We start from the raw sequence: 15,936 nt of genomic DNA, 5'->3' as shown, positions 1-15,936 counted from the left end.
GCATGCGCAAGAATATGCGCAGATTCTTGCGCATATTCCGCAGATTCTTTTCAAAAACTTAGAACATTATTGCTTAGTTTAGAGATAATCGGAAACTTTCCAAATTTCCATTGAAAAGGTTTCAAATAATTAAGGAAAATTGGAAATTTATAAAGAAAAGTTGATGTAAAACTTGTAAATTGTGGAAAATTGTAGAAAAATCTTCAAATTTTTTGAAAAAAGACATGATTTTTATTTTTTTGAGGGAATATTCTCCAAGCATTTGAGAATATTCGCGAATATTCGCGAATATTCTCAGATTATGCGCATTGAGAATATTCTCAGGCCAACACTATCTACACTGAAAGAAACTATCTATAAAATATGCCACCAACCTGTTTTCTAGCGTATTCTTTCGCATATTTGCTAAATAACACGCGTAAATGAGGTATTTTACGCGAATGTTTTAGCATAGTATAGAAATATTTGCATTCATTCCATCACATGTCCCGGTGGTTAGGTTAGTAGAAAAGTTGCTCTCCAACCCAGATACCCGGGTTCGATCCCTGGCAGAGCCAAAAAAATGTTCATGAATATTGGACATTGGCAGAATTTATTTTATTGCGTAAAATAATATGCGCACTGATTAATGAGCAGAAAAGTATTGGCAGAAAGTGTTGCAATTCCTGCCACATTTTTTTGTCGCGTATCATCGGCTGATTTTCACCCAATGGGGTTGAGAAATTGCAGGAAAAAAAGTCACATAAGGTGGCATTACTGCTCTTCTTTGTGTACTTTAGCCTGAAGGTTTTTAATTTTATTGCACACCAAAGTGATCTTGTGAAAGTAGATCCTCCAGCAAAAAAGTGAGAGCTACTTACTACATTACAAAAACTGTTGGCAACTTGGTCATAATAAAATATAATGTACAAGAAGCCCCAGATGTGTCAAGTGTAGGAGCCATCGACCTTTTATTCCCTATCTGGAGTTCTGGACAGCGATTCCAATCGGAATTCAAGCAAATATTTGATGCAAACCTCCCAAATCGAGCTTGTAAAGAATGCCTCTGCGCATTGCGCGAACTGGTCTCTTACCTTACCCCACTTACCACACGTATGATCATAATCGCATGTGGAAGGAGATAACCACCTTCCACACACGATTATGATCGTACGCTTGGTAAGTGGGGTAAGGTAAGAGACGAGTTCACACAATGCGCAGAGGCATTCTTTACAAGCTTGATTTGGGAGGTTTGCATCAAAATGAACCCTTGGAATCACGGTCCAGATGAGGAGAATAAAAGGTCGATGGTAGGAGCAGACCATGAAAGAAAGCAATGTAGGAATAGAGTTGGGCAAATTCGTGAATTTTCTTTCTTTGCTGGTGCATGGGCAAGAATATGCGCATTGAGTGCGCATTTTCCGCATATTCTTTTCAACAAATTAGAACATTATTACTTAGTTTAGAGATGATAGGAAATTTTCCATGAAAAGGTTTTGGCAACTTTAAAATTATTAAGAAAAATTGGAAATTTATTAAGAAAGGTAGGTAGTTGTAAAACTTGTAAATTGTGGGAAAATTGGAAAAGAAATTTATAATTTTTTGAAAAAAGTCATGATTTTTATTTTTTTGAGAGAATATTCTCCTGGCATTTGAGAATATTTGCGAATATGCGGGAATATTCTCAGATTATGCGCATTGAGAACATTCTCAGGCCAACACTATGTAGGAAGAAGAAATAAGAACCCAGCCAGGTGTATTAATTGTGATGGTGATCAGACAGCTAACTGGAAAAGGTATCCAATATGCATATCTAGCAAAAGTTGTGGCTGTATCTAAACTAAAGATGACAGCAACTGATCATGTCAAGCAAAGGAGGAAGGACCGCTAAAACCAGGAGCAGCCTTATTGAAAAAATAAACACATAAAAATGGGACCTGTATTTTTTTGTGTTATTTCCAGCATGGTCACATAAATATTAAACGCAGAGTGGATTCAATTGTTAAACTCCAAATCATTAATCAACTTTCCGCAGCATTGATTGATGATTTGGAGTTTAACAATTGAATCCACACTGTGTTTGTGCAACTATTCTGAAAAAAACACAAAAAATTACACTGTCCCACTTTTACGCGCTTTTAGACGTTTATTTTTGTCAATAGGGAGAAAACAACTGAAACCCCTGAACAAGCCAAAACTGTCAAAAGAAATCTTCCAAATAATAACATTGAGGAATCAGATGAATCAGTGGAATTAGAAGAGCAGACAAGCTCAAGACACTTGGAACTGCTTCAATGCTTCAATGCTGCAAAAAAGTAGTAAAAAAATTTCTCTAATTGAAAACTCACAAAACAAGCTCAAAGCAAAGAAACTTCCATCAATTTAAAACCTTCCAACTTATAGTCATAGATATTATAGGAAATAAGATATGTAATATTTTCATATAACAATTCTCCCCTTTCCTCGCAAATTTTCACCTTCTTTGAAGGATAGCAATCTATTTATATGAAGCAACATTTATTCTAAATCAAAAATTTTTGGATTATTGGGGGTTGACATGCAGGGGGAGGGGTAACACAAAAACTGTTGATTTTTTTGAGCTGAGCGCGAAATTTTAACCCATTTTGATAGGTCACACCACACGGATACTTTTTTTAAAATAATTGAAAAGTTGGTACTAACTACCTACCTATTTTATAAAAAGTGTTGTACCTACTTATACAATTTTGAAAATTAATTACGACGAAATGTGCCTGTTGAATTTCGTGAATGTGGTAATTCTGGATAGGTAAAGGTATGGTGTAACAGGTAACGAGTGAAAACATTGCCCCCCCCCCACTCTCACATAAATCAGGAACTAGGGTAGAGAAAGTTCGAAAAATGGGCAAAAATTGCGTTTTGGGTTGCATAACTTGTGCAGAAGGCTGGCAGAAAATGTTGTATTTTCAACATCCCAAGATACTGTACCAGGCTATCCATGCTCGGTCGAATTTGTTGTAACCATTCTAGGTCAAAAAATATCCCCTTTTCACCTCTTCCACCCAACGTGCAAGTGAAACATTTTTTTTTTGTCATTTTCAAAACTTCTGAAAGTGGTAGATACTGACGTTATGCAAAGTAAACTTTTTGTCCACAAAAAAAAACCTGGTAGGTAAACACTTTTTGCCTCGTGGATTGTAGACTAAAATTCTTCTTCTTAAAGTGCGGATAATTCCCGAATACAATCCCTATATTGTATAAGGAGCACCCCGACTTATAACTAGGTATTGAAAATTTCCCATCCTATACCGAATGATTTTTTTCGAAATTCATAATTTTATAAATTAAGCCACCCCAAATTGAAAATCTCTTTCAACTAGGTCATCACGAGACCCTACAATATCCTACGGATAGGCATAATTTTAATCTCTAAAATAACGGAATTTCCGTTTCTAAAAAAAAATAGCTTATGAACTTACTCGTCTTCCCAGGGGCATACTTCGTTCGGAGTGCCAGCTGTGTCGCTTTTTTCTTTATCGGTTTCAGTCTTTAAATCTCTGCTAGTGGAAGCAGTGGCCGTACAAGCTGACTTTTCCATCTTCACTTCCATCGACTCAGCCTTTTTTAAACTGGCGGTAGGTTTGCTGGAACTGGCTTTCCTCGATTCTTTGATTTTACTCGTTTGCTCCGCGCTAGGTTCCGAAGAACTTGGTTTTTCTTCGCTTTGTTCGGATACGGAACTGACACTAATCAATGGCGTTATATTGCTAGTAGATTGCTTTCGACCAATTAACGCGGTGATGGATTTTCTACGCGATGAAGTAGTCGCAGGTGGAGTGCTCTCTTCGGCAGGAGCTGATTCTTTATCACTAGTCCCCGGTGGATTCGAATCGAAAGACCGGAATGGCGTAGTAGTCAAATCTTCGGTAGACGATACCGATGGTCTGGTACTATCAGCTTGTTTCGAATTAGCTGCAGACGACGAACGTCTGCCAAAACGACTAATTGTTTCGTGTAGGCCGCAGGTTTTCTTCAAACGTTCAGTCACTTCGGCGACAACCGACATGCTCACATCTGAGGATGAACTCGAATCGAATAACGTTGAGTTTTTACGAGATGCCGATAATGGAGCGTGAGCGTGTTCTCCGGTCAAAGGATCTTCGGCGATTGAAGGAGACGGCTGTAGACGATGTCGTTCCGGAGGTTCGGGGAAATCCCACGGACATACTTCGTCTCCAGTTTTCTCCAATACATCGTTCAGTTCTCTGCGAAAAAATAGTCGCATTACAAATAGGTAATTAATTAGGTATAAAATTTATTTCGTGTTTTGTATCACAATCTCGCAATTGGACTCACCTGCTCGTTAAATCAGTGATATTTGACTGGCTGTGAGAATGTATCACTTTATTAGGAACAGATAATTCGTGAGTCGATCCAGAAAGACTTCGGTCGCTTCCTCGACGCTTTGATATATTTATAGTTGTACCGCTAGAAGAAGGATGATTTTGTTGTGTTTGTAGGCCGCAAGAAGACGAAGGCTTATTCGTAGGAGGATTTTTAGTCTTAGTTTGAACTCCAGCGAAACCGAAGAAACTATTTTTCAAAAGATAAAAAACGTTTTAAAAAAAAATCATGATAAGTATTAAAGTATAAGACTAAATTTGGTAAAAAATATAGGGGGAAAAACAACTCACTCAAATTTTTTCTTTCCCGTTGGCTGCAGTGCACTGGCGAGTAAATTTTTATAGTGCTCGGAACGAATAAATCGAGGATAACAGTCTTTTTTCAAAAGTAGAGTATAAACGTGTTCAGCAGCTGAGTCAAAAGTAAACCTGCTAGGACTCTTCATTTCCATTTGCGTTTTTTCCATAGTCTTTCCATCAATATTTATTTCACAGGGTGCTCCTGGAGCTAAAAATTCGCTGAAAAAATGAAATTGAGATGTAAAATTTGTAGTTTTTGATTAGAGCTTTCGAGTGATTTTCAAACAGGAGCAAATAAATAAACAATGGAGAAATAGACAGATCGAGTTTTTGAATTTTAGAGCATTTTTCATTTTTTTCAAACCTAGCTACGATAGTGCATTTCTGCTCCTGCTTTGTTATTAGAATATGCAAAACATCTTACTCGTAGATCTGTTTCACTTTCCGAGCAATTTGTGATTGGCTACTTCTTCGTAAATCATTCGCAGCCATCCAAAATCTGATATTTTCATGACTATATTCTTTCCTCAAATAACTGGTGAATTCTTGTAATCCTATGAACAGAAATAATGAAATAAAAATCATATTTTTTTCATTAGGCAGCGTATTGAAATTGGGATTCATTTATTAAACATATCTACTCGTATACAGGGTGTTCGGGGAGTGATAGTATAGACTTCAGATTTGGATATAAGAACCGGGTAAGAATAAGAAAAAAATTATGTGATGGTGTGGCCTATCTTCAAAATTGAAGGGGCAAAATACGTTTTCAAAATCTGAAAAAATACCTACCTATACCGATTTGAGTATCGGAAAAATACAGTTTCGAGAATCACAGCGTTTTTTAATTTTCAATAAATTTTTGGAAATTTTTAATTTGGCTCATTTTTTATAGAGGGAATCAGAATTTGATCAAATTACCTAAGATTGGAATCTGTATTTTGGTTTATATCGAGCCTTCAAACTCCCAAATTGATTAGAGAAGGGTTTGAATCGTTCAGGAGCCTCCAGCAAACTTTTTGAATATTTAACTTCCCAAAAATATCCATAAGAAGGCTGAAAATTGAATTAAGTGTTTCCGAACTTGAATTTGCCATAAGGATGGATTCAGGCTGAAGTTTCCAAAATTCGTTTCTGCCAGTTCGAAGCCAAAATTTTCTGCTATAATTTTTTTAAGGAAAAAGTGAAAAAACCCACAACATCAAGCTAAATTTGATCCTTTCAAAATCAATCGGTGGCTTTTTTGAGCATTCCCAGGATCGGATTTTCAAATTTTTTTAAACGTGGATTTAAACGAATAGAAACTACTATAGCCAATTGTTGCCAAAATCGATTAAAGAAGTCACAAAGGTTAAATTCAAGTCTATAAAGGTGCTGAATTTCATTTAGCACCTCATATGATAATATTCCTGAAAATAAAATCTACTGGAAGCGCCAAAATGTCTCGATTCTTTATGCCAAATTTTGATTTTTTTTTAGAAGAATATTTCGAATTTGAAATTTTGTTTGGAACCATTTTTTGACAATTTTCTTAGAACTGGAGAACCCTAAAATTTTTTCCAGACGGTTTGAAACCATTTTAAAATCTTGAATTCTGAAAGTGAAAATGATGAAAATAGCTACTACTCTCCATCATAAATGCCAGAATTGAAAAGAAGATAGATGAAAATCTAAGTGAAACACAATATGGCTTTGTAGCAAAAAAAGGGACGAGAGATGCAATTGCCCTGCTGAAAGTGATCATTCAAAGAGCACTGAATGCAAATAGGGAAATCATTGCTTGCTTCGTCGATTATGAAAAAGCATTTGATCGGGTCAACCATGAGAAGATGCTGGAGATCCTGGAAAAATACAATATCGATAACAAAGACCTGCAAATAATCAAGAACCTGTACTGGGAGCAAAGCGCTAACATCAAGATTGGAACTGAGTACTCAGAGAACGGATGTGGAATAAAGAGAGGTGTGAGGCAAGGATGCCCCCTCTCACCCAGGTTGTTCAACGTGTATGCAGAAGAAATAATGAGAGAAGCGCGAATCGAACGAATGGGATTCAAGATCAATGGCAAGAGAATAAATGAAATAAGTTATGCAGATGACAAAGTGATCCTTGCTGAGACAGAGGCGCAGATGCAGAAAATGATCAACCAAATCAACAGTGCTGGATTAAAATATGGAATGAAAATAAATGCAGGCAAGACCAAGGTGATGAGATTTACGAAAGGAGATGATAAAGAGGTCAAAATCAACATCGGATCACAAGAAATTGAAAATGTAAAGCAATTCAGGTACCTTGGAGCACTGATAAACAACGATGGTAGAGATCATAAAGAAATCAAATCACGGATTGGAATGGCAAAGACTGCTTTCAACAACCTTGCCAATGTGCTGGGAAATTGAACGATGAGTATTGATCTGAGGAAGAGAATTATGCGATGCTACGTATGGACCGTTCTGAAGTATTCCTGCGAAACATGGACCATGAGTGCAGAATGCGAGAAGAAAGTATCCGCTTTTGAGATGTGGTGCTATCGAAGGCTACTACGGATCTCATGGAAGGACTTCGTTACCAACAAGGAAGTACTAGCAAGAATAGGAGAGGAGCGGAAAGTCGTAGTTGAAGACATCAAAAACAGAAAGCTAAAGTATTTAGCTCATAAAATACGAGAAAACGGTATTTTCATGCTAGCGGTACAGGGGAAAATCCAAGGAAGATCGACGAGAGGGAGGAAACGATCGGAACTGTTAACAACAAACTCACCAGCCAACTCCCCCTGCAAGACCCTGAAAGAAACAATTAGATACGCTAGATACCGGCTAATATAGATGGACATATACGCTATCTCCTGTAAAGGAGCGCGACTACGACGACGACGAATGACCATAGCCACCATAGGTATTACAGTAAAAGTCGCTTATTATTATAACGGTTAATGTTATAAATCGCTTTATGTTATTAAAATCATTCGGTCCCGATCTTTTATATCTCATTACATTGAAATTCCATCGGTTATTGTAATTAAAGCATCGGATAATGTTATAACTTTTAACTGATTTTAATGTGTTTTTTTGCGTTTTTATATAGTTTTTATATGTTTTTAACACTTTTTCACCCAGTTTTTGCTTAATTTTTTTGAAATTTCAGTCTTTTTTTTAATGGACATCATTTTTTGATACTTTTTTCATAACTTTCTGAATTTTCAACTTATTTTCAACACTTTTTCTCACAATTCTTGTGAAATTTTAGTTCAATGACTACATACGTAGTAAAACGTTGACCATCTAAAAAATTTTGGAAAAAAATCACTTTTTTGTTCAATCGGTTTGTGTTATAAGTCGCTTAATGTTATTAAAATGGGCTGGGACAAACGTTATAACATTAAGCGAAGTTTACTGTAATTTTTGTTCACTGAAAATTTCCACTTTGTTAATGGTCATTATGATCACAAAAAATGCTATTTTTATCCTAGAAATTGTCATTTTTCATTTTTGAAAATATTTTCATTTTATTTTTCATCAATGATGGTCACACACCCTTCCCCTCAAAAAATCAACACTCTTTTTCACTAAGTAACAAATTAATATGTAGTTGTTTTTTTCATCAATAAAGTCTATATTTTTCCACTTCTGAAATGGCTACATTTTGTTTTTACCAACCAATAATTGACAAGTTTTTACTAAAAATTAATGATGATTGTTTTGATTTTCTACTAAAAATGCTCACATTTTGTTCACTTGAAATTGTCACTTTTTCACTACAAGATAAAATGGGCATTTTTTTCACCAAAAATGGTCATTTTTCTTTGAAATCTTTTTCATTTAATAGGAATATGAATAATTGTAATTTTGTTGAAAATCTCTTCACAAATTGATTTTTTTATGAAAAACGAACCAATTACGAATTTTAAAAATTCACCAAGAATCGAAAAAAGGAAATTCAGCGTCTGAAATTTGGCATGATGATGTATTTTTGGGCATTCAACAAATTTTTTGTACAAAAATTCCTCCTGCCAGCTTTGGAATACCACTTTATCAGCACACGAGGGAAAAAATTCGAGTCTGATTTGATCTGGAGAAAGGTCGGACCATATTTTATCAGATCTCTAATTATTAGTAATTAGAAATAATCAGGCCAGTCTCTATCTGAACATATGTATGAAATCAGACCTGCGTGATTATTTAAATCTGATCAGAGCAGATCACATCCGGAAATTTTTCTTCCTCTGAATAAAATTTTAATTCAACTAACTACCTTGATCTAGTAGGTACCTAATTTTATTTGGTCATATCAAAGTTGAGATCTACCTAGACTTGATCAGATTTAGATCCAATTATTTCTATCCAGACGTATTTCTTCGCATCTTAAAATTTTGGCAAACGAGAGCATAGAGCAATCAAAATGACACTGAAGGCTTGAATCTAAAAAATGAATGAGGAATTTGAACTCAACGATCTTGAATTAGAGGTACCTAATTGCTTGGTATGAAAAATATATACATTTGTTCATCTAATCAGCTATTACTTTGGCCTTCCTTTTTCCACAGTTAGGTACTTATATTTTACGATTTTATTTTTTATCAAATTTTCATTTTAGGTCAGCAGTACGTAGAGCAAAAATAGCAACATTGAATTCGAGTCCATTTGAAACGGATTCATTTGAAAACATCCGATTCATTTCGGGGGGGGGGGGGAATCGCCCCCATCTCTGGATCAGATCTAGACATTCAGATGAAAATACACACCTGTTGCATCGGTTACAAGTTCTTCCATGGATAAAGCCCATCGTCTAACTCTTTTCTCAGTAGGTATTTCCACTCTGTAATAAAAATTTTCCAAATTTTAAAAAATTAAACGTAAGTATCTACATAAATATAACTGATCGTCGACGACGACGTCTACACGTGAAAGAAAAAAAAACAACTCAACGTACAACGAACTATTAAGTTGCCAAAATGTAACATCATCTGTAACCCACGGATTTGATGGATGAGGAGAGGTTATCATGGGGTCATATTCGGCAAAGGTTTCGGAAAATTGCAACAAACTTTCCAACGCCACCGATACTTTAGTTCGCGTTCTATCGACACAATTCTTCAAAAATTCAATCTATAATTCGATTTTGTAAAAAAAAAAAAAATGTATTAGAACGAAAACTTCTCGAATATGGTGAAAATTTACTTACACGAGTAACTAAGTGCGTAACTTACCTCTTTTTTGATATCTTGAGAGCTTCTTCTTTTTCTAGTACTCGCAGAGCCTCCCGCCCTCAACGGCAAAGGTTCCAAACTGCTAGAGTAGCCCGGTGGTGGACGGTGAACCCTCCAAAACGCTCTTTCTTGACTGTCGCTGACTATTTTTTCTCCCTTTTTTCGATCTTTCGATAGCCTTACCTAGAAATTAATACGTCGAGGATGTTAATTTATGTAATTGGTACGCGTTATGCGGTAAAATACATATAAATCGAGCGAATGTACTTAGATATTAAAAATCAAGCTCAGGCTTACTTGTTCTTCGGCTTGAATTGTGATAAAATCCCATTTATTCGCTAAATTTTTCTTCAAACTGTTCAATGATTCCTGTAAAGTAGAAGGATTAAATTGAATAGTAATTATTTCTTTCAAAGTATGCATGGTATTTGAAGATATATGTATAGTCGATGCATAAACAAGTATGTAGGTATGTAGGTACATGATTAGAGGAAATAAGTAAATATAAGTAAATTACCAATTCATAATCTTCGAGTCCATGTCTTTGTTTATTTCTCAAACTTCTTTTTGCAAGATAAATAGCATATTCAACATTATCAGGGCTTCTATTTTGACAAGGCCAATAGTAAGGAATCTGAAAAAAAATCGAAAAAAAAATGTAATTTAAATGTAAAATAGTAACTCATTGTTGCGTTAAATTATTAATATAATTAATTAATTATATACCTATTATTTAATTTAAACAGTAAACTTTCAATTTTATAATAGTACAAAAATGTACAGACAGACAAATTTGTTTTATCTAAAAAAGTACCTATAAAATTATTCAATCCTAAAATAGGTACCTATACGAAAGACCTATAGGGTAGATATACTTAAGTAAGGCAAGGTAATATGCACTTCGGAAAAATTGCCTATAGAATGGAATGTGTAGTTATATAACAATTTTGACGTGTTTTGTAGATATAACTTTCAGGTGAAAGTAAAAATGAAGATTTTTCCCATCAAGTAAAGACGTAGTTACCTATACCTTTATACTCGTAACCTAACGTATTATATACCTAAATACACGATGGCTGAAAACTCCGCAATAACAACCCACCACCGAAATGAAATCAGTATTCTACACATCAATATCAACAAAAAAAAACCCATGTTCAAGATAAATCCAAAACGCTTTGCCGACGAGATATTAACATTTTAAAAGAGCAGAAGATTGGAAATGTTGCGCGTTAGCACCCACAAATTTTCCGTTAAGAGCCTCGTAACAGCTACTTACGCCGAAATCGCTTGCAACGTTGCCATATAGACGACGACGTTCAAATTTTCCGCTTTGACGCAAATATTTATTTTCCACCATCAAAGTAATGTAGTATTATTACTTTGTTGTAATTAGAAGCAGGATACTCCTGTTTTTATATTGCTGTACCCTACCCTATCCTACCCTACCCTAACAACGGGCATTTTTTTTCAACGAATGGTAAAAATGTAAAAATTTTGATTAAATTTTACTGCACGTACTTAATTAGGTAGGTACAAGATACAAATGAAAATGTGTTTCTTTTGTTTTGAAATAAATGTAGGTATACTTATAATTTGTGTTTTACACGTCGGACAACCATTCACAATGTGAATTTTTCAATGTTTTTTCGAGACTTGAATTCAACGAATAGTTTAGAGTGATGACAAATTAATATTTGTTTTTCAATTAACTCAACTCAAGTGAATTTTTCGTGATTTTTTTTTAGCATTGAATTATATTGAATTTGTTCCAAGTGATGTGATGACATGAATTTTTTTGGAATGAATTCGAGTGAATTTTTGGTGGTGGTTTAGAATAGATTGTTCAACGATGATTTAGTTTGGAACTTTTTCGTGATAATTTCAAATTAAATGTTTTTGTACCTAATGGTTTTTAATACATAGGTATGTATTTTTTTTTTTTTTTTTTTTTTTTTTGCAAACTGATATATAACTAGGTACATAGAGCTGGGATTTTTATGCTTTGCATATTTTTCTGAAGGGCTAGAAAAAGTGCATATGAAGAGTGATATTCCAAAACTCGCTTTGTCCATTTTCACAACTTTTCAGGAGAGAGGAAAAACAGTTTGCCTTTAAACGGGTAAATTGGCTTTTTAGGCGAGTTTAGCAGTTTATTTGGGTGGATTTATGATGTAGGAGTGTAGGTATACATTTCATCCACTAAATACTGCTGAAAAAAATTTCAAAAACAATGGACAAAGCGCGTTTTGGAACATTATTTTTTTTTTTAATTTTTAGTGAATTGGCTATTTAGGTGAGTTTAACACCTCATTTTGGTAGGTTGATGATGTAGGAATGTGAGTTAATACTTCATCTACCAGGTACCACTGAAAACCCAACTTTGATAAAAATGGACAAAGCGAGTTTTGGAATATCACTCTTCATATGTGGTAAGACCTTCACGAATCATGAAATTTTCTGACGAATGAGCCCATGACACCTAATTGACAATCTAAATACCAAGTAAAACGTGGGAGTTTGTGTTTGTGCGAGAAAGAATACTTCATCTTGATTTTTTTCATTGCAATACTCATCAAGAGTATCAAGACACTTGAACAGGAAAATGTAGGTACCTATGTCAAGTTAAGAGGGAAAAAAATCTACCTATTGTCTTACATTGTTATGTCATTAATTTTGAAATAATTGAATATAGATACCAGACTCACAATACTGTGTTTTAAAAGAGGTTTTAGCTATAACATTGATATGAGGAAATATGCCTTAATCGCCTTAGCGATTGTTAAATTAATACATCCCTATATGTACTGAAAGCATGGTAATGTGGGGAACTATTTATATAGATCTGTGGCTTGTAGCTCCAAGGCTTGTGCATTGGATCTCTAACCACCAACTTTACTTGGTTTCAGCTACTTGCAAGGGCTGATTCTTCGTTGACTTATAGATGCATAGGCAGCAGAGCCTTTTCCCCCGCCCCTCTTTCCTGTCTTAGCCCACTTTCTTAAGTGGATAATTTGTGCTGACAACGTGATTTATATTCAAATTATGTCTATTAATTACGGTACATTGGATATTTCTCCGATCCTGCTAGCCATTGGGAATATCTCTCATCAAAAAGGAACTTTGTGTAAGACATTTCTATTGATGTGTCTAGTAGGGTGGTTCATATAATATTTTTTTTGAAATCTTACGGTCTTACCCCCTAATTTTGTTCCTTTTGATGAAAAAATGACACCATAAAAATTTTGTTGAAGAAATAATAATATTTAGAGGTCGAGCACAAGCATTGAATGTTGAGAGCTAAAAGCGCGTGCAATCACAATACTTCCCATGATGGCACGGCGGGAAATGCAACAAAGCTCGATGGGGTTGATTCTATGCAACTGTACTGAGAGTGGCATCCCCACTACAACTTATTAAGTGATACCAATTTTTTGGGGGTTTTTAAATCAACTGTTCCAAAGTATTGATTATGATTTTTTGGCTGTAGAATTCATTTGAACCTGAATTATGCAATTTAGAAATCCAAAAATTCCATTTTTACTAAGTAAGTAATAGCTCTTAAATTGATAATAGTTAATAAAACATCAACTTGAAGTGCTGAATCTTATAAAATATATATATATTTCAACGTAAATTTATCCCATAAATTTTTTCCCTTTGGTTTCCAAGTAGAATAGAATAATACAACCGCAAATTCATACTGTACCTACTTTTTTCTTTACTTTTCAAATCTTTCACATGTATTTTCACCTTCAGTGATCTTTGGAATTGAAAAATTGTCGTTTACTCATCATTAATAACATCTTAAAAAGCCCACCGAGGACTAGACTTACTTATATCATGCATTGTAGAGGGGATAACGTGTTGTAATCTCCTTCAATCCAACGAAGGGATGTAATGTAACGCTGCATTCCCTGGCTCGCAACCATGGGAAGTTTTCGCTCGACGCGCTCATACCTTCTCAACATTCAACTATCATGCTCGACCTCTAAATATTATTTTTCGACCTGAAATTTTTTGTCAAGTGTTTTCTGACCAAATGGAACCCTTCTAGGGGGTAAGCTCAAAAAATTGAAACATAAAATTTTTTCTATTGTTCTTTGAACCACCCTAGTGTCTAGTATTAGGGACACCCATGAAAGAGGCAGCAAATGCGTATATACAGTGTCATTAGTAAGTAATTACTTTTGATTTCTATGAATGCAATATTACTTCATCGCTAATTAATAATTAATAAGCTCACACTTATCATTATTATTAACATTATTCTAGTTAGTAACAAGAGTCATAAGATGCAAGCCAGAGTTTGCATCCATTATAAAATAAGGGTAAAGGGCCCTAATATAGACCCATCTCCTAAATATCAACCCGCCTCCTAATTTGTCAAATTATCCCTCAACTTCCGCAGAAAAAATGTTTTTTTTGTTCCTTTTTTGAAGAGAACCAATACCACCTATAGTAAAAGGCCTGAGCGCTGAATCGTTATCACCTTCTGACGTCACCACTAGTAGATGACTCGATTGTGTTTACCATTTGAATTTTAACGTACATTTAAATGGCGAGTTCGTGAAATAGAGTAAAACTTTCGTTAAAAACGTTATTAAAATGATGACATTTTAATTAATATTCGTTCTAAAATGTGGTGTAGTGATGAGATATTGTTGTTTTCAATTACTGGTGGTGTTGGATTACTTTATTTTTGTACAAAAGTGAATTTTTCGCGATCTGTTTGTGTTGTGACATTGTGTGATTCGGATGTGTAGATATCTTGTGAAGTGAATAAAAATGAAAACTGGTGTGTACTAGTGCCTGTGTTTTACTGGAATAACATCGCAGTGAAATGAATAGTGAACCATATAATCTAAAATGCGTTTTAAATCTGCATTATGAATACAACCATCCAACTACAATGGATGGATAAGGTTATCTAATCAAGAATCAAGAAACCATCAACATCTCAAACCAATTAGATGATTTTAGTGGGATTTTGACAAGATTCGACGATTATTTAATTATATTTCACCAGTGAGTGTTGTAATATCCGCCAAAAGGTATAATTTTGTCAAGTTTATGTATAACTTTCATCTTTAATGTTGAAAAACAGTGTTGTTTATAACCTAATTTCTTCATTTTTTTTCATTAAAATCATTCCTACATGATCATAAATTCATTATTCATGTAAGTAGATAAAATATGGAAAATAAAATTTTCGCAGGATTTAATTCGTTTGAGTGCATTTTTCATTCAATTCTATAGTGTATTATGATATGTTAGATACGTAAGTACTACCAAGTAGTGATGACGTCACAAAACAGCGCTCAGGCCTTTTACTATAGGTGGTATTGAGAGAACACCAATGAGACCAAAATCATCACTGTAAAGCCAAAAGGTAAAAATTCATGAGCAAAAAACAAAAATTAAAAAGTCAAAAATAATATTTTGTTGTTTCTTCAAATCACTACCATTGGAAAACTTTTTAATGGATCGATTAAGTACCTATGTAAAAATGTTCTGAAAAGGTACATAATATTATTCTGAAGAATAATTATGTTGAATTGGTTTTTGGACAATGAAGGAGGTAATTTTCTCAGATCTTAAAAAATATAAATATTCTGTGGGGCCCTAATTTCGACCCCCCATTGTTATGGCAATTTCAAGGCTTTGTTTTTTGCTACAAACATGCCAAAAGATCAACCAAAATTGTATGTAAGAAATGGGCCAAAGTTTCCGGTAAAATGTTCTAAGATATGGGTACTTTAATATTGATGTGTCAAGTAATAAATATATATTTCAATGTCTTCAGACTTTGAATTTGGTATTTTTTTCTCATTTTTAAATTTTAACATGTTTTTTGAGGGGGTCAATATTAGGGTAACTTTTTTTTTGGTAAGTGACCAATTTTCATAATTTGTAAAAACATTCCAAATACTTTATATTCAGGTATTAAGTAATAAATATTTGTTTTAAAGCCTTCAGACTTTGATTTCGGTGTTTTTTTTACTCATTTTTATGTAGCACGTTTTTTTAGAGGGTCGATATCAGGGCCACTTTTTTTCAGTACTCAAA

At 34.3% G+C, this 15,936-nt stretch overlaps 1 protein-coding gene across 2 annotated transcripts in view; it reads right to left on the bottom strand.

Moving 5' to 3' along the window:
- The window catches only part of LOC135832710 (regulator of G-protein signaling 7), an 89,281-nt gene that overhangs the window by 5,162 nt on the left and 68,183 nt on the right, over nucleotides 1–15,936 (bottom strand). For both annotated transcript variants that reach the window (XM_065346151.1, XM_065346155.1), the window contains exons 6-14: nucleotides 10,385–10,501; nucleotides 10,165–10,236; nucleotides 9,868–10,050; nucleotides 9,591–9,766; nucleotides 9,403–9,476; nucleotides 5,086–5,215; nucleotides 4,653–4,880; nucleotides 4,315–4,551; nucleotides 3,438–4,223 (exon numbers count right to left, since the gene is read on the bottom strand). In XM_065346151.1, the coding sequence (XP_065202223.1) occupies nucleotides 3,438–4,223; nucleotides 4,315–4,551; nucleotides 4,653–4,880; nucleotides 5,086–5,215; nucleotides 9,403–9,476; nucleotides 9,591–9,766; nucleotides 9,868–10,050; nucleotides 10,165–10,236; nucleotides 10,385–10,501 (2,003 nt within the window). The remainder of the gene's footprint in view (nucleotides 1–3,437; nucleotides 4,224–4,314; nucleotides 4,552–4,652; nucleotides 4,881–5,085; nucleotides 5,216–9,402; nucleotides 9,477–9,590; nucleotides 9,767–9,867; nucleotides 10,051–10,164; nucleotides 10,237–10,384; nucleotides 10,502–15,936) is intronic.

Source organism: Planococcus citri, chromosome 1, assembly GCF_950023065.1.
Source record: "Planococcus citri chromosome 1, ihPlaCitr1.1, whole genome shotgun sequence".
Taxonomy (NCBI): Eukaryota; Metazoa; Arthropoda; class Insecta; order Hemiptera; family Pseudococcidae; genus Planococcus; species Planococcus citri.
The sequence above is the reverse complement of the archived record's forward strand: the minus strand, read 5'-3'. Positions and strand labels throughout refer to the sequence as shown.